We start from the raw sequence: 21,207 nt of genomic DNA, 5'->3' as shown, positions 1-21,207 counted from the left end.
TGCACGCCCCAGAGTCTTACCGTCCCATCTCTTTGCTCCCAGTAGACACTAAAATCCTTGCGAAAATTTTATCCCTCCGTCTTAACAAGGTGATCCTTTCACTCATACACTCGGACCAGGCCGGGTTCATGCCTGGGAGGAACACCTCATTTAACCTTCGCCGGTTATTTATGAATCTCCAGGCACAACACGACGGAATGGGCGGCAGGGTGGTGGTCTCCTTGGACACGGCTAAAGCATTCGACTCGGTAGAGTGGCCATTTCTATGGACCTGTCTGGACCGATACGGCTTTGGACCTAATTTTATTAAGTGGGTCAAACTTCTATATAGCGCCCCGGTAGCTAGGGTCCTGGCCAACGGCTGGCAGTCGACCGCCTTCTCTTTATCCCGTGGCACTCGACAGGGGTGCCCCCTCTCCCCCCTGTTGTATGCCCTGGCCGCGGAGCCCCTGGCGATGGCCATTAGAGCACATCCCGGGATTCGTGGCCTACGTAAGGGACCGCTGGAGGAGAAAATCAGCATGTATGCTGATGACACTTTGTTATATTTGGAAGACTCTCGAGAATCCCTGCTCACAGCCCTGTCTTTAATTGAACGGTACGGACGGTTCTCCGGTTTTCAGATAAACTGGGATAAGTCACAAATTCTCCCGCTTGACGAGAGCCCGCAGGCGATCGCCCCCGCAAACCCGGCCCTGCAGTGTGTATCCCGCATTAAGTACTTAGGGATTCAGGTGACAGCTAGCTCAGCAGATTATGTCCCAGATAACGTTCAACCCTTGTTCCCTCTGCTTAAGGCCAAAATTCAAGTATGGTCCAAATTACCTCTGGGAGTGATGGGTAGGGTCAATTTAATTAAAATGATTCTTCTTCCCAAAATTCTCTATGTTGTATGGCATTCTCCTATATATCTGCCACTCAGGCTATTTAAGCAGATGGAATCACTCCTCAAGACCTTTGTTTGGGGTGCTAACCGGCACAAGATCTCCCGGCGCAAACTCAAAAATCCTACAAATCTAGGGGGGTTGGCCCTGCCGGATTTTAATCTGTACTATCTGGCAGCTCAGTTGTCCCAGTTCTTTCACATTGATAAAACAGATAGAGAACGCTTCTTGACCCTGCTCTGCCCTGGGTGGGCTCATCCCCTCGGGGACCCCCTCCTAGTTATCCTTAGGGGCGTCAGGGGCTCGCCGGAGCCCCTGTGCCCCAGATCTCTCCTATATCACTATTGTCGGATCTGGGAGGTGGTAGCGTCCAGGCTTCGGTGCCCTCCGTTCCACACACTCACCCCTCTGTGGCATAATAGTACATTGCGTGAGTTCCTCTCCATCCCTGACCTGTCGATATGGAGTGGAAGGGGTATTCTCCTCCTTAGCCATATCTCCACGACCACTGGTCTGCGGTCTTACGAGACCCTGCAAGACCAGTTTGCGCTCCAGGGCCCCATGCACTACAGATACTTACAGCTCTCCCATGCTTATAGATCTCAATTCCCTGACGGCCCTCCTGAGATAGAATCGGTCACCACCCTTGAGATTGTTAAAAGTACAGAACCCAGTCACCTCATTTCCATGTTCTACTCTGAGCTCCACACGCCTTCCTCGACCACTTTAGCTTATGCACTTAAGACCCGCTGGGAGCGCAATGTGGGGGCCATGGAGGATGAGGAATGGGAGGATGCCCTGGAGACGTGCCGCAGAGTGTCGCCAAAACTGTCGGATCGTCTTACCCAGACCTTTATAATACACCAGGCTTATCTCACCCCGCTCAGACTGTCCAAATATCACCCTGACTTGGTCCCCTCTTGTCCTATGTGCGCAGACCCTGATGCTTCCTTCTTTCACCTATTGTGGAGCTGTCCCCAACTACAGACTCTATGGCAACAGGTAGTCACATTTTTGCACGACAAAATGGGGTCTCCTCTACAGCTCTCCCCTAAGGAGTGTCTCCTGGGGGTCTATCCGGATGGAGAGATGCCCAAATCCACTGTCATATTTCTTCAGGAAACTTTGTTTATAGCGCGTAAATTGATAGCCAGGCGGTGGATGAGACCTACTCCTCCTACTCTAGGATTGTGGATTAAGGAAATTAATAGTGTCATCCCATTTCATAGACTTTTATATAAACATAGGGGGTGCCCCCAGAAGTTCAACAAGATTTGGGACAAGTGGGTGCAGTGCCCTGACACAGCTCAGTAGTGCAGTGGGTAACTATTTTATGCTGACCGCCCCAATTGACCTAATATTGTCTGCTCGAGTGTTGGGCCGAAAGAAAGTAACTGACTACTGCCTTATTTTTACTATGTCTGTTCTGTTTCTAAGTGCTAATCACTGTGTATATTTGTATTTTTTTTTTTGTACTTCTGTGTGTTATGAATCTGATCGAAGTTTCAATGCACGGTCTATTTTTGTATTGTACCAAAAGTTTCAATAAACCTCACTGTTTTGAAAAAAAAAAAAATGTGATCTCTTAGGCTACACTAATATATGTTAATTTTCATCCTAATCTAATAAAGGATCACAATGTAGGAACTTATTTGAAGAATAACACTTGTTTATTTAAAAATTGTTATACCACATTTTGTAAAAAGATGTACATGGCATGTCATTTTGTTCTGCATTTTTTTAACTACAAATGTAAAATTCAACATTCTTTTCCTTGTAAATAAAAACAACAGTTTATATTTAAGTTTTCTCTGAATCCACATCCTCCTGATGCCACAGTATTTAATCTGATTATTATTATTATCATCATCATTTAGTTACCTTCGGTACAGTACAATTGATTCATTGGTTACAATGAATTCCTTATAAAAATAAAAGCTTCACTTCATGCACTTGTACTTTACTCTAAATGATAAGTGTCTGGGCTAATGTTCCTCAATATGTAAAGTGTACAGAGTCCACCAGGTAGCGTCATACCCCATTAGCACATGAGTTCAGCTGTACAGCCTGCAGCTGTTGGAACACTTGCCAGAAAGTTTCTCTCCTTAACTTTAAATGTTTTTCTCAAAGCAGCCTTAACAAGACACTTAACACTTAACACTTTTAATAATGTATCCATAATGACTTGAAAGAAATGTATAGTGTAACCTATTTTTAAAAGGCATGTAAATGAGAGCTACTATTTAAAAAAAAAAACAACGTGTTTCTACGTATATATATATATATATAGTAAATATGCAATATTTGCATGGGCCGGTGTTATGTGTTCATTACATTTTCCAGGCCCTTCTTCTTGTTTTGCAGGGCTACACATGTTCAGGAGTAGATCTGTCCATTGACTTCTCATGAACAGTCCTGCTATAAAATTTCCACTTGATCAGCACATGCAGCCAATGAGCTGCAGCACTGATCATTGTATTCTGATGTCAGGAAAGTACCCCTGTCAGAATAAAGTGATGCAGTGGGGAGGATTCCCGCTTGCAGATTGAATGTATGGATGGAAAAATCTGGAAGTTTTTTTTTTTCAGCCAACTGGCTGAACAAAAGAAAAAAAAAAGAAAGGAACCATGCATGTACAGCTTCAGTTAAAAGATAGTCATACAGGGATTGAAATTTGGCTGGTTCAGTAGGGACAGGCTGACCCATCGATCAACTTAGGCAGACTGTTTAATTTTGTAGATGTGATTTTTGCTGGTGGCTATAGCCGCTAGTAGTAATCATTATGTTCTGCTGGCCGTGAGGGCTCCCTGCACCCCCCCCCCCCCTCTCCTTGTCCTCACTGGCAGAACACAATAGCACTGCAGGAGGCATTCTCCCATCAACACTGACTGTTGATGGGGGAACTAAATAATTTAAACAAATGTAAGCAAAACTGAACCATCTATGGGTTGCCCAAGAGTTAGCTGACCTATTGTAAATCTTGAGTGAAAACATATTCAATAGACCTGTACAGATTTCCCCTAACCATTAAAAATCATTGGTCCTCATGAATTCACTATCGGTTTGAAATATGAGGTACACAACTTTCAGCCACTCCTTTTTCAACTCTGATGCCAGAAGAAGACCAGAAGTGGAAATATAGAGCTTTCTGGTCTTGGCTAAATGGTTACCTTGCTTGACTTTAGTCCTGAGTTTGATTAGCCCCAAGTTAAACCTCTTCTTGGCATTTTTATATATAGTGTGTGTGTGTGTGTGTGTGTCTTTGATCAATATTTTCCCATTGCGCAAAAAGTATGTGATGTAGCAACTCCAAGCAGATTGGCTAGTGTCATTACAGATAAGAACATATGCTGCCAGCACACCAGAGATCCATAAACAATATTTCAAAACATTTTTTGAATGATGACATCACAAACAGTGCTAGTACAATGTTTCAAGGCCACACAGGACCTCTTCACCAGGCATATGATAGGTGGAAAGGGCACTGAGAAAACATTTAATGAAGGCAATCAGCAATCAAAGAATAGCATAAACCAAATGATGTAAACATTGTTGTGTAATTCAATAATTGAAGGGAATCACATGAAAACATGTAGAATCAATAATGCCATTAAGGTAATGTGTGCCTGCCTCCCAACCTAACCACTCCTATTTCCATGATATGCTTTTTGCTTGCTGCTGTACTTAGAAACAGCTGCTAATGTGAATCTTTCCGTGTTCTCAATAGAATGTTTTAGAATGTGTAAGTGCTCTAAAAGTGAGTACGATATCAAGCTACTGCTAAAGTATAATAACTCTTTGCTGTTATATAACGTGCTATTTTTGGTATTTAAGGCTCCTAATAAAAATGATAACCTCATACATATCTTATGTTGTGTTCTATAGTTGCTCAGAAGTCCTACGAAATGTGAGGGAATACAAATATGATGAAAAGCATGAGATGGGATATTTGCCTGGCTATTTTTTTTTTAAATATATATATATTTAATTTAATTTTTTTATTTTATTAACCACTTGCCGACTGCCACACGACTATTTACGTCGGCAGTCAGCCCCTCACAGGCAGAGCGACGTAGGGCTACCGTCGTTAGCCTTTAAGGGTTTTGGGAGCGAGCGCGCGCCGCCAGATGCGCGCTTCCGCTCGGTCATGGACCCCCCCGTGCGTGTGCAAGGCGGACCGATGTCCGCCGGGCACTCACAATCGTCCGTGACAGCGGGAGAAAGGCAGGCGGCTAGTGTAAACAAAGCCACCTGTCAGTCTCCCCTGTGTATGTGTAGAATGGTGATCAAACGGTTCTACTATGTAGGACCATTGATCACTGTTCTTACACATCAAGCCACAGCCAATCACAGTTAGAAACACGCCCCTAGGGACACACTTAACCCCCCCCTTTCAAAAAAAGTTAACCCCTTCCTGCCAGTGTCATTTTTACAGTAACACGTACATGTATAGCACTGATTACTGTAGTAATTTCACTGGTAACCCCAAAAGTGTCAAAAATGTCAGTCAAGGGTCTGATCTGTCCGCCGCAATGTCGCAGTCCCGCAAAAAAAACGCGGATCGCCGCCATTGCGCGATAAAAAAACATTTTCTTTCTTACTAGCTGGGGTTAGTAGTACTTTATAATTTCACAGAAAATCACAATAATTGCCATGTTCTTTGTTACTGAGGTGTCATTCTGTGTAGAAGCAAACACAGATTCCCAGGAATGTATTAATAATTAAAACAAGTGGTAGGTCCCATTGCAAATAGATACATACTATAACAGGAAAAACTGGTGCTACTTTTCAGTAAACATTCTGGTATATTTTTGAAACAAAAAAGGCTTATTTTGTTTTAGAATTTTCAAAGCAGGAAATATGTAACTATGCAAAAAATGCCATACCTTGAATTTTTGTTTTATGACTGAATGAGTTCTTAGTGAATTTTGAGTTGATTTGTGAAGGTAGCTTTAAAGCTTAATATTCAAAAAGGAAGTCAGTGTTGTTATAGGGAGGGTACATTTTTAAATGTAACAATAACTGTTCGATAATTTCCGAAAAAATTATCTTTGTTTCAATGATTTTTATTGAATTTTAAAAGAGAAGGTGAGCAAATACAGAAATAAAAAATACCAGTGATGGAGTAAACGCATTTCCAAAGAACAAAACATGTTAGTTTGTAAATAACAAGCGAACAAATAAACAGATAAACAGATAATGAAGGGTCATCCATGAAACAATGGGACCTGTACAACAAATTTATAACTCAAGCTGCATAAACACAAAGGGGAGAGTATTCCTCCAGTAACCCCCCCCCACAGGGCGAGGCATGGGGGCTAACCCCCAGACGTCCTAACGGGAACACACTACGTCTGTGAGATAGGAGGGTCCCCCCTTACATCTCTAATGGTCAGTGTGGATGAAAGGAAGAAGTAAAAAAAACAAATGGAGAGGTAGAGCAAGTAAGATAGATTGGTAAAGTAGACACTGTATAAAGAGCATATCATGTAGAACTGTAAATTCTGGCAGTTATTATCTTTAATCCTGAGTATACTATTAAAGGGGATAAGTATGTTCAAACCAAGTACACCATCTATTCCAGGTCAGTTTAGTTTTTTGGAAAGTTACTCATGGCGGAGGTGAAAGCTAGTTCGTATTCTGCATGGGTGTGAGTTAACTGTATGATATCATCTAAGGTGGGAATCTGCGGGCTCTTCCACTTCCTCAGTAAAGCCAATTTATTTGGTAAGAAGAGGTGGATTGTAGTCTGAAAAAAAATATTAATTACATGGAAATATTATTTTATACTGGGGGTGAAGAACTTTTTTTACCAGAAAACTAACAGACCAAACCTGATAAGGTACTGAATACACCACAGATACCTCTATTTTCTACATTTTTATAACAGCATTTTTATGGTATTCCCCTGGTGACCTACTGTGCCCTACTACTGGTACAAAGCTTGTCTTTTGTCTGTGAGATTGCCCATCCATAGGAGAAATTCTAAAATGTTAATTGAGAAGCAGTGGATGGGAAGAAATTTTATTTGGACAAATTTACAGCAAAGGATCTTCAAGGCATTAACAAGTGCCCCAATTCTTTTTCACTCCCCTTCAGCATTGATAGGTACTATAGTTTCCCCTTGTCAATTTTTACTTATCATGCATGTTGCTGCCTCATTTACATGTCTACTAATATTATTAGCCCAGATATAATTAGATATAGCTTGAGCTTTAGCCAAAAGAAAATCATGTTGCTGAATATTCACATCAGGGCTACAAATGCATAGGAAATTTACACTTCATTCCCCTCCAAAAACAAAACGAATAATATTAGTTACAATGAATTAACCTTAACCGTGCACTTTTCTAAAAATATGGGCATATTTCAAGTCACTGCTATGTGGTGGATTTAAATAATACATCAATGAAAATTCAAAACTTTTTTTGGTTTACTTTTTCCTACTAGGTTTCTAACGCTTCCAGATATATCCAATAAATTCATTATATATATTTGTATTACAACTGTACTGTAGTCTGATTTAAAATATTGTATCTTTCCATTTAAATTATACAAAGAAGAGGACAATAATAGACTGCAAAGTAGATTTGAATCCAAAATTGCTTTACCTGAAGACATTGAACTTTTATTATTGCTACAACTAATGTTTTACTTTTTAACAAGTCTGTTGCTATTTTGTAAACAAGTCATTTCTCTATTTTGTGTTTCTGTTCTTTCTTTAGTATTGCCAAGTCATACCTGTGGAAATCCTGGTGAGATACCCAAAGGTGTTCTACATGGAACAAGATTCAATATAGGAGATAAAATTCGATATAACTGTATTGCTGGATATATTCTCGAGGGACATTCCACTCTGACATGTATTGTAAGTCCAGGAAATGGAGCATCATGGGATTTTCCTTCTCCATTTTGTAGAGGTAAGAAGTGATGATGTTACCAACTGTATAAATTATACCTGCATTATAAGAGTTTAATGAGCAGAGCATTTTACACACTGCACAGGCAGAACATGCAAGTAAAGGGGATGCTTGCAGAGGGACAATAAAACTGACAGCAGAATTGGAGTAGCAAGAATGAATAATAACTGAATACATTTTACTTCCCACTCCACCACCATCTCTTGGGAAGATTTTAGATTACACTCTGCATCTTGTTGACTATTGTTCAGCATTTATTTTTGGCTATGTGTAAGTGTATAGGTATTACCTTTCCATATTTTACATAAGGATAGATTTAAACCTAATAAACCAGTATGTATTATGAACTTCAAATAGACAATTTATTTTAAATTGTGGGATATAACTTCTTATAAGTGCAGAGATAAAATGTCTTCTTTGAGTTTAAAGTCTAACAGTCTTGAGCTAAAAATAAACACTGGATACACCTCCCACCCCAGCTTATACATAATATAATTCTTGTTTTTTCTAGGGGGTTTATTAAAGAGACATGTTTACTTACCTTACACTTTGGTCTCTTGGATTTTGCCTCTCTGGTCTACCCTTCTCCTGTATGGAATGTGGGTGGGTCCTTGATATCATTACCAATAATGCAACATGGCTTGTTCTGGATTATACTTCATGACACAGGGGAGTTACACAGGTGGTGGAGAGGGGCATGAAAGGAGTCTGCAGGCTAGCAGCGTATTGTAAATACTACAGGCTAGCAGAGTAGTGTAAATACTACAGGCTAGCAGAGTAGTGTAAATACTGTACTCCTATTAAGGTCCACCCCGACTAAAGGAGAAATATATACAATAAATATTACGAGCTACCAATATTTATCCACTGCCCACTTCTGTTCCACTTTATTTTAGTAATAGGGTTTAAAACTGCCAAGCCTTAGTTGAGAAGCTACTTAACTGGTATTCCTACAGACGAGGAATAATGTTTAATTGGTATATATACTGTTAGCTCTTTAGAACTGGGAGCAATTTTCTTGTACCCCTTTTTTCACTAAAGACAGCGGAACTGTTATTCTTTTTATTCATTTATTCATCATGAATACAAAAGGAGACATAAGAATTATTTTATAAGTCATGTGTCCACAGATAGCAGCCATCTTGGCCATGACGTATCCAATTTAGGGTGTGCCCCTATCCTCAATTGATCAATTACATTTGGAAGGATTGGGAAACAGAGATTTCGGGCACAAAAGTTTTGTTAAAAAGATTTCTTTTATTCAATACAAAACTAAATATTTTAAAATCATAGAAAAATACAGGCAAATGATTGTGTATTAAGGACACAGTGAGACCACATAACAATGGTCTATGTTGTACAATATCTCAGTGCATAGAACTTATAAAAGTCGGTTTACATACAGTTCAAAGTACAAGATCATTAGTAGTCATATAATCCTTGGAAACGTATTGCTTGTTATCAGAAGAACCGCCGACGGACACCTAAGCAGTATGGTGCCGGTCAGCAGGGTCGACTGAAAATATAAGTTAACATTCACCATGTAGTATATGACCTTTGCTCGACATGTTTCGCTTTCTTAGACAAAAAAGCTTCATCTGGAGCATATCATTTCTTTTGTCTGTGTGAGAAATAACAGTATTTAGATAGATTACATATATGTGTTACCTTATTTTCAGTATGTTATAATTACAATTGCGTATCATTTATCTTTCCTTTTAATTACATATAATCGTCTTACACATCTCAGATAAGTCCTTCTATTTTTGCAATATCAACACAGTATAACATTGGGTCTTGAGTTGCATTCAGACACTAGAGGAGTTTAGGGGAAAGAACGGAGGTTGCCACTAATGAGTATATGTGGGGATCCATGCTGTAGTTATAGTATAAGCATGTATATCCTATTTATATACCTGGTAAATGGACAGAAAAATGTATACATACCTGTACATATAGTAATCAGGCACATATCTCAATTTCCATAGAGAATTCTTTAACGAGGAGGACTGTGCGTTTTGGGAAGCTCAGAAAGGCAATGTATAGTGACATAGTAGTGAGGGTAGTCACTCCATGTCTCATATCTGGGTGGATGAGAGCAGAAAAACAATGTTTCTCAGAGTAGTAAGCGTTTTAATTCTATGATATCACTTTAAGGGAAAGCCCATAGGAATGCTCACTATGTGTCCTTAATACACAATCATTTGCCTGTATTTTTCTATGATTTTAAAATATTTAGTTTTGTATTGAATAAAAGAAATCTTTTTAACAAAACTTTTGTGCCCGAAATCTCTGTTTCCCAATCCTTCCAAATGTAAAAGGAGACATAAGTAGAGATGTATAGAACTGTTCGCCGGCGAACAGTTCCCGGCGAACTTAGCATGTTCGCGTTCGCCGCTGCCGGCGAACATATGCGATGTTCGGTCCGCCCCCCATAAGACATCATTGAGGCAAACTTTGACCCTGAACTTTACAGTCAGCAGACACATTTCCAGCCAATCAGCATACCTCCCTCCCACACCCTCCCACCTCCTATAAATAAGCAAGGGCAGCATCCATCTTAGATCATTCTGAAGCAGTGTGTGTAGTGAGAGTAGGGAGAGAGCTGCTGCTGCTGCTGCTGCTGCTGCTGCTGTTAAGCTAGGGACAGTTAGTCAGTGTTCCTGGTCTTGCAGTGTTCTTGGTCCACTACTGCTGTAATATCAGCACCCCAAAAAGCCCTTCTAAGGGCTGGTATTTGTGTTTTTTTTTTTTTTATATATATATATATATATATATATATATATATATACCTACCTAGCGTCCCCAAAAGCCCTTTTAAGGGCTGGTAATTGAGTTGTTTCTTCTTATATATATATATATATATATATCTATATCTATCTAGTGTCCCCAAAAGCCCTTTTAAGGGCTGGTAATTGAGGATTTTTTTTATTTATATATATACATATATATATATATATATATATATATATATATATAGTGTCCCCAAAAGCCCTTTTAAGGGCTGGTAAGGTAATAGAGTTTTTTCTTTATATATATATCTATTGTACACTGCAGTTGCCTGCCCGCTGTGTGTGAGAGGCCACAGACCTACCACAGACTGTACTGTGTGCACACCACACTCATTTCGGGTGGCACAGGCGCAGTACCTTGCATTTTAAAAAATATTTTTTTTTTCCTCTGTCATAATTGCAGTGAGTGCTGTGTCAGGTCCACAGAGTGCACTGTACCCACTGCAATGCACTGCCCACCACTGATATATATATACGGTGGCACAGCATCTTGTTGCAATAAATTGAAAAAAAAAATATTTTTTATTATTGCAGTTGCCTGGGCTGCCAGTTACTGTCAGGTCCACAGAGTGTACTGTGCCCACTGCAGTGCCACTGTGTGCCCACCCACCACTGATATATAAGGTGGCACAGCAGCTTGCAAAGTAAAAAAATATATATATATTTTTTAATTGCAGTTGCCTGGGTGCCAGTGACTGCTGTCAGGTCCACAGAGAGTGTACTGTGCCACTGCCCACCCACCACTGATATATAAGGTGGCACAGCAGCTTGCAAAGTAAAATAAAATATATTTTTTTAAAATTGCAGTTGCCTGGGTGCCAGTGACTGCTGTCAGGTCCACAGAGAGTGTACTGTGCCACTGCCCACCCACCACTGATATATAAGGTGGCACAGCAGCTTGCAAAGTAAAATAAAATATATATTTTTTAAAATTGCAGTTGCCTGGGTGCCAGTGACTGCTGTCAGGTCCACAGAGAGTGTACTGTGCCACTGCCCACCCACCACTGATATATAAGGTGGCACAGCAGCTTGCAAAGTTAAAAAAAATATATATTTTTTTAAATTGCAGTTGCCTGGGTGCCAGTGACTGCTGTCAGGTCCACAGAGAGTGTACTGTGCCACTGCCCACCCACCACTGATATATAAAGTGGCACAGCAGCTTGCAAAGTAAAAATATATATATATATTTTTTAAATTGCAGTTGCCTGGGTGCCAGTGACTGCTGTCAGGTCCACAGAGAGTGTACTGTGCCACTGCCCACCCACCACTGATATATAAAGTGGCACAGCAGCTTGCAAAGTAAAAAAAAATATATATATTTTTTAAATTGCAGTTGCCTGGGTGCCAGTGACTGCTGTCAGGTCCACAGAGAGTGTACTGTGCCACTGCCCACCCACCACTGATATATATGCCTGCAAGAGAAAAAGCCAGCCGCAGAGAAGCCGTATTCCTGAAAATATAAGAAAAATGCTGTTTTTTAGGGGTTCTGGACATGCTACAGAGCTGAAACTTGACAGGTACACTTTTTAGACCCCCCAGACACTAAATCCAAAAAATGACATGCCTGCCTAAAAAAATGCCCGCTAAATGCCTGCAAGAAAAAAAGCCAGCCGCAGAGAAGCCGTATTCCTGAAAATATAAGAAAAATGCTGTTTTTTAGGGGTTCTGGACATGCTACAGAGCTGAAACTTGACAGGTACACTTTTTAGACCCCCCAGACACTAAATACAAAAAATGACATGCCTGCCTAAAAAAATGCCCGCTAAATGCCTGCAAGAAAAAAAGCCAGCCGCAGAGAAGCCGTATTCCTGAAAATATAAGAAAAATGCTGTTTTTTAGGGGTTCTGGACATGCTACAGAGCTGAAACTTGACAGGTACACTTTTTAGACCCCCCAGACACTAAATACAAAAAATGACATGCCTGCCTAAAAAAATGCCCGCTAAATGCCTGCAAGAGAAAAAGCCAGCCGCAGAGAAGCCGTATTCCTGAAAATATAAGAAAAATGCTGTTTTTTAGGGGTTCTGGACATGCTACAGAGCTGAAAATTGACAGGTACACTTTTTAGACCCCCCAGACACTAAATACAAAAAATGACATGCCTGCCTAAAAAAATGCCCGATAAATGCCTGCAAGAGAAAAAGCCAGCCGCAGAGAAGCCGTATTACTGAAAATATAATAAAAATGCATTTTTTTAGGGGTTCTGGACATGCTACAGAGCTGAAACTTGACAGGTACACTTTTTAGACCCCCCAGACACTGAATACAAAAAATGACATGCCTGCCTAAAAAAATGCCCGCTAAATGCCTGCAAGAAAAAAAGCCAGCCGCAGAGAAGCCGTATTCCTGAAAATATAAGAAAAATGCTGTTTTTTAGGGGTTCTGGACATGCTACAGAGCTGAAACTTGACAGGTACACTTTTTAGACCCCCCAGACACTAAATACAAAAAATGACATGCCTGCCTAAAAAAATGCCCGCTAAATGCCTGCAAGAAAAAAAGCCAGCCGCAGAGAAGCCGTATTCCTGAAAATATAAGAAAAATGCTGTTTTTTAGGGGTTCTGGACATGCTACAGAGCTGAAACTTGACAGGTACACTTTTTAGACCCCCCAGACACTAAATACAAAAAATGACATGCCTGCCTAAAAAAATGCCCGCTAAATGCCTGCAAGAGAAAAAGCCAGCCGCAGAGAAGCCGTATTCCTGAAAATATAAGAAAAATGCTGTTTTTTAGGGGTTCTGGACATGCTACAGAGCTGAAACTTCACAGGTACACTTTTTAGACCCCCCAGATGCTAAATCCAAAGAAATTTTTTATTTTTATTTTTTTTTAATTTTTCCAATAATTGGCTCTCTATCAAAAAATTATAATTTTTAAGAACTTTTTTTGCGTGATCCCTCTCCGGCATGCCACAGTCCAGGTGTTAGTCCCTTTGAAACAACTTTTCCATCACTATTGTGGCCAGAAAGAGTCCCTGTGTGTTTTAAAATTCGCCTGCCTATTGAAGTCTATGGCGGTTCGCCCGGTTCGCCGGTTCGCGAACATTTGCCGATGTTCGCATTCGCCGTTCGCGAACGGCGAATTTTAGGTTCGCGACATCACTAGACATAAGCCTTGCATATTCTCTGAAGAATATTGTATGGCTGAGAATTATATATGAGTGCTTGTCTGTGAATGTTCTCATTTATCCAAGTCATGATATAACTACTAACAACTAGTCACATTCATCTGGAATTATTTTGTAACGTTGAATGTATTTTGCCACTCATTTAAGTGTATTTAGTTCTAATGAATGTCAAGAACACACCCCAGCTATTATAGTCACATGGGTAATTCCAACTTCTCTAATTAAATTACTACATACAAAATTAAAGTGGAACGTTACCTATAAAAACTTTATAAAAAATGTTCTTAACCACCTCCCACCCGGGCCATAGTACATATACGGCCGGGTGGGAGTTTCGTCCTTCTGAATGGACATTCCGGAACGTCCTTCAGAAGGAGAGAGATCGCGCCGCCGCGGGCACGCGCAGCGGCGCGATCTCGATGTGCCTGTGTCCCTAGGACACAGAGCAACAAGACTCGGCAGGAGGGCCCTGTGATTGGCCCTCCTGATCACATGACGGCTGTGACCAATCACAGCCGTCATGTGATGTCAATACAGCCGTTGTAATGGCTTCGATCTCTTCTCCTCCTGACAGATCCTGTCAGTGAGGAGAAGAGGAGAGGATCGATTCTGCAGCCGGGGTGATCAGTGAGTATTTCTAATTACTCACTGATCACAGGGGGGGTCTGTGCTGGTAATCAGATGATTGATTACCAGTGCAGCCCTGGGGGGAGGGGATGCCACTAGAGCCACCAGGGATGCCCACCCATGACCACCAGGGATGCCCACCATGACCACCAGGGATGGCAAACAGGGCTCAGAGAGCCTGCCAGTGGTGCCCCCCTATCAGTGCTGCCCACCAATGCCATCTATCAGTGCTGCCCACCAGTGCCCGTTATTGCCATCTATCAGTGCCGCCCACCAGTGCCCATTATTGCCCCCCAGTGCTGCCTATCAGTGCCCATCAGTGCCCCCCATCAGTGCCGATCAGTGCCGCCCATCAGTGCCGCCTATCAGTGCCCATCAGTGCCGCCCATCAGTGCCCATCAGTGCTGCCTATCAGTGCCCATCAGCGCTGCCTATCAGTGCCCACCAATGCTGCATATCAGTGCTTTCTATCAGTGCCACATATCAGTGCCCATCAGTGCTGCATATCAGTGCTACCTATCAGTGTCCATCAGTGCTGCATATCAGTGCCACCCCATCAGTGCCACCCCATCAGTGTCTCCTCATCAGTGCCTGTCAGTGCGGCGTCATCAGTGCTCATCAGTGCAGGAAAAAACTTATCTATTTACAAAATTTTATAACCTAAACAAAAAAACTTTTTTTTTTTTCAAACTTTTCGGTCTTTTTTTATTTGTCCACCAAAAAAGAAAAAACCTGGCAGTGATCAAATACCACCAAAAGAAAGCTCTATTTGTGGGGAAAAAATGACATAAATTTGGTTTAGGTACAGTGTTGCATGACCGCGCAATTGTCATTCAAAATGCAACAGCGCTAAAAGCTGAAAATTGGTCTGGGAAGGAAGGGGGTTTAAGTGCCCAGTATTGAGGTAGTTAAACAAGGAACATACATTTCAAATTAATAATTATGTTACTAAAATGAGTGTGTGTTGTAAATTGCCTCAAATATTGTTCCTGTTTCTTCTTCCTGGAGACTGCCATTTTGCTAAAGCCCAGAGCCATGAGCTGCAGTAAAACTGCACAATTATTAGGCAAGTTGGATTTTTGAGGATTATTTTGGTTTTTGAACAACTACAGTGCTCTCAGTCAATCCATAATGTTAATAAACCTCAAACCTGAATATTTAAGTAAGTAAAAGTGAGGTTTTGTTTTTCTTAGGAGAATATCTAAGTGTGCATAATTATTGGGCAACTATTTGTGTGCAGAATTAATATGCAGCTAAATGAAAAACAGAAATTTTCCCATCTTACTTGTTTGTTTTCATCTGTTAAAGTGAGAATAATAAACAACTCAAAATTTACAAATGAACAGTTCTGAAATAAAAAAAAAAAAAAAAAATCAGTGACCAATATATCTATTCTTCTTTTACATAACAGTTCCATTCATGGAGTCTGTCAGTTTCTTCATCTGTTGATGATCAACTTTTTGTGCAGCAGCAACCACAGCCTCCCAGACACTGTTCAGAGAGGTGTACTGTTGTCCTTCACCGTACATGTCCCATTTAAGAAGGGCCCACAAGTTCTCAATAGGGTTTAGGTCAGGTGACTAAGTGGCCAAGTCATTATTCTTTCATCTTTAAGGCCTTTACTGGCTATCAATGTGGTGGAGTACTTTGTTGCATGCGATGGAGGCAGTAGGAATGAGAGTTGATTTTGAGTCCATCTTTAAACCCAAAAAAGTCCAACTAGCTCATCTTTAATAATACCAGCCAATACCATTACCCCACCTCCACCTTGCTGGTGTCTGAGTTGAGGTGTAGCTCTGTGCCTGTTACTGCTCCAGCCACAGGCTCATCCCTCTGGTCCATCAAGAGTCACTCTAATGTCATCAGTTCATAAAACCTTTGAAATCTTCAGTTATTTCTTGGCCTAGTTTTGACGTTTCAACTTATATGTCTTGTTCAGTGCTGGTCGGGCTTCAGCCTTAGCCATGTCTCTGAGCACTGAACACCTTGTACTTCTGGGCACTCCAGGTAGGTTGCAGTTCTGGAATATGACAGCACTGGAGGATAATGTGTTCCTGGTAGCTTTTCGTTTGATTCTTCTCAAATCTATGGCAGTTAATTTGTGTCTTTCTTCTCATCACACTAACATATTTTGGCAAGTGCTGCATCCCTCTGAAAGACTTTTTGCAATTTTTGACTTTTCAGGGTCAGTTCAGTCTCTTTTTTGGCCCATTTTGACTATGGAAAAGAAGCTGCCTAATAATTATGCACACCTTGATATAGGGTGTTGATCTCCCAAGGCCAAAACCTTTCTCATTACACAATTACACATCACCTGATATGCTTAAATCCAAAAGGGATTCAAGTTTATACAGCTTGGAGTTGGACAATATGCATAAAAATGATGATATGGTCAAAATACTCACAAACAGAGAGCAACTGAGCATGTGCCAAGCAGGGTGAGACAGTGTATAACTGAATTTTAAACAGTATAGGCACTTACATTATTTTACCAAAAGTACTAGAACGCCTGAATTTTCATGTACATGAACTTTAATGGCAGCCCAGTGTTAGTCAGTAGGGTTTAATAATGAGTTGGCTCACCCTTTACAGCTATAACAGCTAGTTCTTGCCTATAATTAAAGCTTCAACTCATATTGGAATGCTGTCCACAAGGTTTAGGAGTGTGTCTATGGGAATGTTTGACCATTCTTAAAGAAGCACATTTGTGAGGTCAAGCACTGATGTAGACTAGGAGGCCTGGCTGCCAGTCTCCACTGTAATTCATCCCAAATAAATAGCTGGGGACATTAGGAGTGATCAATGGCCACATTTTCTGAGTGATTTCACCCAGGATCTCCCTAATACTATTAGTTCTAATACAGCAGCACTAGATGTATTTTACTAGGTCTTGCCTATAATTAAAGCATAAAGAGGAAACACCAGAGTGGCCATCACCCAGGCCTGACCACCAACATTCCCCAGGGCCAACCGACTGGCCGTCCCACTGATTCCAAATGCTCCATATATATTCAGCAAAGAGACATCCCAATCCAGCAAAGTGACATCCAAATCCAGCAGAACATCCCCATATAGCAAAGAGACAATCTGATCCAGAAAAGAGACATCCCAATCCAGGAAAAAGACAGTCCCCAACCAGAGACATCCCCATATATTCAGCAAAGAGACTTCCCAAACCAGCAAAGAGACATCCCCATATAGCTAAGAGACAGTCCAATCCAGCAAAGAGACATCCTCATCCAGCAAAGAGACAGCCAAATCCAGCAAAGAGACATCCCCATCCAGCAAAGAGAAATCCCCATATATTCAGCAAAATGGCATCCCAATCCAGCAAAGAGACATCCCAATCCAGCAAAGAGATGGCCCAATCCAGCAGAGACATCCCCATATATTCCACAAAGAGACATCCCAATTCAGCAAAGAGGCATCCTCATATAGCAAAGAGACATCCCAACCCAGCAAAGAGACATCCCAATCAAGCAAAGAGACAGCCCAATTAAACAAAGAGACAGTCACAGCACAGGCCTCCATCCACCAACATTGTCAATCAATTTACAAAAAATGTGATGTCTAACAACTTGCCCCCAGTCCACAGTGAGCAGTCAGTCAGGTAGGCTACATGTAGCATAGCTACTCCACACAGCTGAGCTGTGACTGGCACCCAAACCAGTATCTGGTCTTTAGGGAGAGGTGCAGTGCAGATGATATCACTCCCCCTTCCCCTCTCTTAGACTGCTTCTACCTCACTGTGTTTGGGGGAGGTGCTGAGAAAAAAAATCACTGGCTGTTATTATACAGTAAGTTAACAACTTGTTGGTTTTGGGGCCTGGGCTCATACCAATGAGTTGTACTAGCTACTAAACAACAATTAGTTGGTTGAGGCCCGGGCCACCAAAATGTGCACGGCGTGTCCCCCCAATGGCAGCCCTGTGAACAACTTACAACTGAATAGAAATCCTTTGTAGTAGCTCCAATACACAACATATATATTATACATTTTAGGAATTTAGTAGGAAACATTGTCCTAAGGCTTCATGCAAACTGCTGCTCCTAAATTCTTGTTTTTGTAGCTTTTGGCATTTTTTGTCAAAGCCCCTGAACATAACTCAATAACAGCCTATGGTGCAACGACACATAGGAGTTGATTTACTAAAACTGGAGAGTGCAAAATCTGGTGCAGCTCTTAAATTTTTCTGGTGAAAGCTTAATTGAACAAGCTGAAGTTAGAAGCTGATTAGCTACAATCCACAGCTGCACCAGATTTAGCATTCTCCAGTTTTGGTAAATCAACCACTATGTGTCCATGCACACACAATCTTTTACCAGAGTTTAAAAACAGCAATGTTTAGAAGAAGTAAATGCCCCTCCCCTGAAAAATCATGTTCAATAGAGAAGAGTTTTAGCAGAAAAGCACATGATACTGCAAAAAAACGTGTTAACACCAGGCATGTTTAGCTCTTGAGTATTGATTAATTTTAACGGCGAGAATAAATTATTATTCTGGCCAAAGGAATTAATTAACACGCAAGCACTTGACGTGGCTAAATGCGGCTAAACATGGTACACTTGTTTACTAGTGTATAGCGTGCATGGACCCTAAAACGTTTTATGTTTTCAAGTTATATTATTATTATTATTTAAATATTTAAGGCCTGGAATGTGGGTATTTGAAGTGTGATTATGACCCCCCCCAGGAATCCTTTATACCAGTAGAGTTGGGGGAATGGTTAGGATCAAGCATAAGTTCAGGCTGAACACTGGCTGTTCGTCCTTTCGGTGAACATCCGAAGTGGCCCACAAAATGACCACAATGCACTGCACCATTGCACAGTGAATGGGAAGCCCTGATTGGCTGAAGCAATGAAAGCTTTGCCCAATCAGGGCAAAAAGCACTGTCAAAGCCTTGGTTGAACGCTGTCATGGTGACTCCAGTCATGGCTTATCGCTCTTAGTTTCACCCCACACTATAAAAATATTCTTCTCATGGCGGCCATTTGCAGTGTGATATTAGCATGGAGAGAGATGAAAAAGGGTTAGATTCAGTGCTACTAGCAAGTTAGTGTGCTATAGTAGGCAACTGTGATTCTATTGTGAGTGTAGAGTATCAGTTCAGTGTGAATCTAGTGATAGTGCAGTGTAAGTGTAGTGCGACCATTCATTTTGACATTAGTGTCAGATTATTTTGTCAGGGCAGTTTTCCTGCAGTATATTTAATTGCAATACTGCACATTTAAGGCAGTATATTTCAGTGTGTTGGTGCATGTTTACTGCAGTATTTTTCAGTTCATAGGTGCATGTTTACCGCAGTATATTGCAGTGTGTTAGCGCACGTTTACCACAGTATAATTCAGTGCTTTATTGCAGGTTTACAACAGCATATTGCATTGCGTTAGTACACCTTTAACGCAGTAGATTTCAGTGCATTGATGCACGCTTACTACAGTATATTGCAGTGCATTAGTGCATGTTTAACATAGAATATTTCAGGGCGTAGGTGCAGGTTTACTGCAGTATATTGTTGTGCGCTAGTGCATATTTAATGCAGTATATTTCAGTGTGTTATTGCATGTTTAACGCAGTATATTTCAGTGCAGTATATATTAGTGCATTAGTGCACATTTACCACAGTATATTGCAGTGTGTCAGTGCAGTTTTACTGCAGCATATTGTAGTATGTCAGTGGGGTGTGGTAAATTGCACCAAATACCATTTTCAATTGATAAAAGAGCATCCACCTACACATTTACCCATCTTTATTACATATTGTTAATAAGTCCCCCCATCATATCTGGGTAGAGGTATAACAAGGAGAGGCAGACATTCTGATGGCACTGTGGGGGGCCAGCAGCATATGTGTCCACAGGCAAAGGTTGACATGGTCTGTCCTCAGGCAAGGCATCATTCCCTCTGTTTAGTGATGTTGCTCATGCTATCCAGCCACAGCATGCAGAGGAGGTGGAGGACTGGCTAAGTAAACCATCCTCATCCTCCTCATCTTCCATCACTCAAGCAGAGACTAGTGTGCAGTCTACCGCAGCTGCCTCATTGTCCACAGCTACTCCAGCATCAGGCATTGAGGAGTTATTTGAACACAGGGTCAGCCACTTGCTCCTTGACAATGCACAGACATTAATACTTGATTCAGATCCTGGTTCTGAGCTTGAAGAAGGTAGGAACATATACCTACAGATAGGGAAGAATACTGGTAAACAACAAATTGGCAGTCATGTTCCCCCAGCCGCAGTGTATTCCCAAGTTGTTTCCAGTGATGATGAGGATGGAGGGAATGATGATGATGAGGTCACTGATGCGACTTGGGTGCCAGAGCAGAGGAGGAAAGTGAGGGTGAGGCACAACCCCAACGAGGCAGCTATTATGGAAGAGTAAAGAGCAGCCACCCTATTCCACCAGATTGTGGAGCTGTTATCTCCTGACCCACTTCCCACAGCTCAGCTGTCTGGGCCTTTTTTAGCACACGTGCAGTCGATCGCACTGTTGCAATTTGCAAAATTTTCCTCAAGCACATCAAGCATGGCGAAAACACCAGCCATATTGGTACCACATGCTTGACAAGGTATATAACCTTCCACCACTAACCTGATTGGCAAGAGCACCTGAAAGCCACACAAAAGGGACGCAATATTGTTCCTCCTTACTCCTCACCTTTCTGGTCTACCCCCGCTATACCTCATGACCTCTCAGCAGCCTCCACTGACAGGGATAATGGTATAGTGAAGGATGTCCCAGGTCCTTGCAGCAAGTCTGCCAGTAGCACACCACCATCTGTAGACTATAGCAGGGCAATTCTTTTGCCCCATCTGCTGCAGCAAAAAAAGTACAGTTACTACCACCCACA

The 21,207-nt window shown here is 41.3% G+C and overlaps 1 protein-coding gene across 1 annotated transcript in view; it reads left to right on the top strand.

The window, feature by feature from the left end:
- Positions 1-21,207, top strand: part of CSMD1 (CUB and Sushi multiple domains 1) — a 2,644,830-nt gene that overhangs the window by 1,157,845 nt on the left and 1,465,778 nt on the right. The window contains exon 4 of the mRNA XM_082250071.1: positions 7,610-7,804. Coding sequence (XP_082106197.1) covers positions 7,610-7,804 — 195 coding nt within the window. The remainder of the gene's footprint in view (positions 1-7,609; positions 7,805-21,207) is intronic.

This window comes from Pelophylax lessonae (genome assembly GCF_965119305.1).
Source record: "Pelophylax lessonae genome assembly, chromosome: 3".
Taxonomy (NCBI): Eukaryota; Metazoa; Chordata; class Amphibia; order Anura; family Ranidae; genus Pelophylax; species Pelophylax lessonae.
Note: the sequence above shows the minus strand (reverse complement) of the source record. Positions and strands in the feature narration are given on the sequence as shown.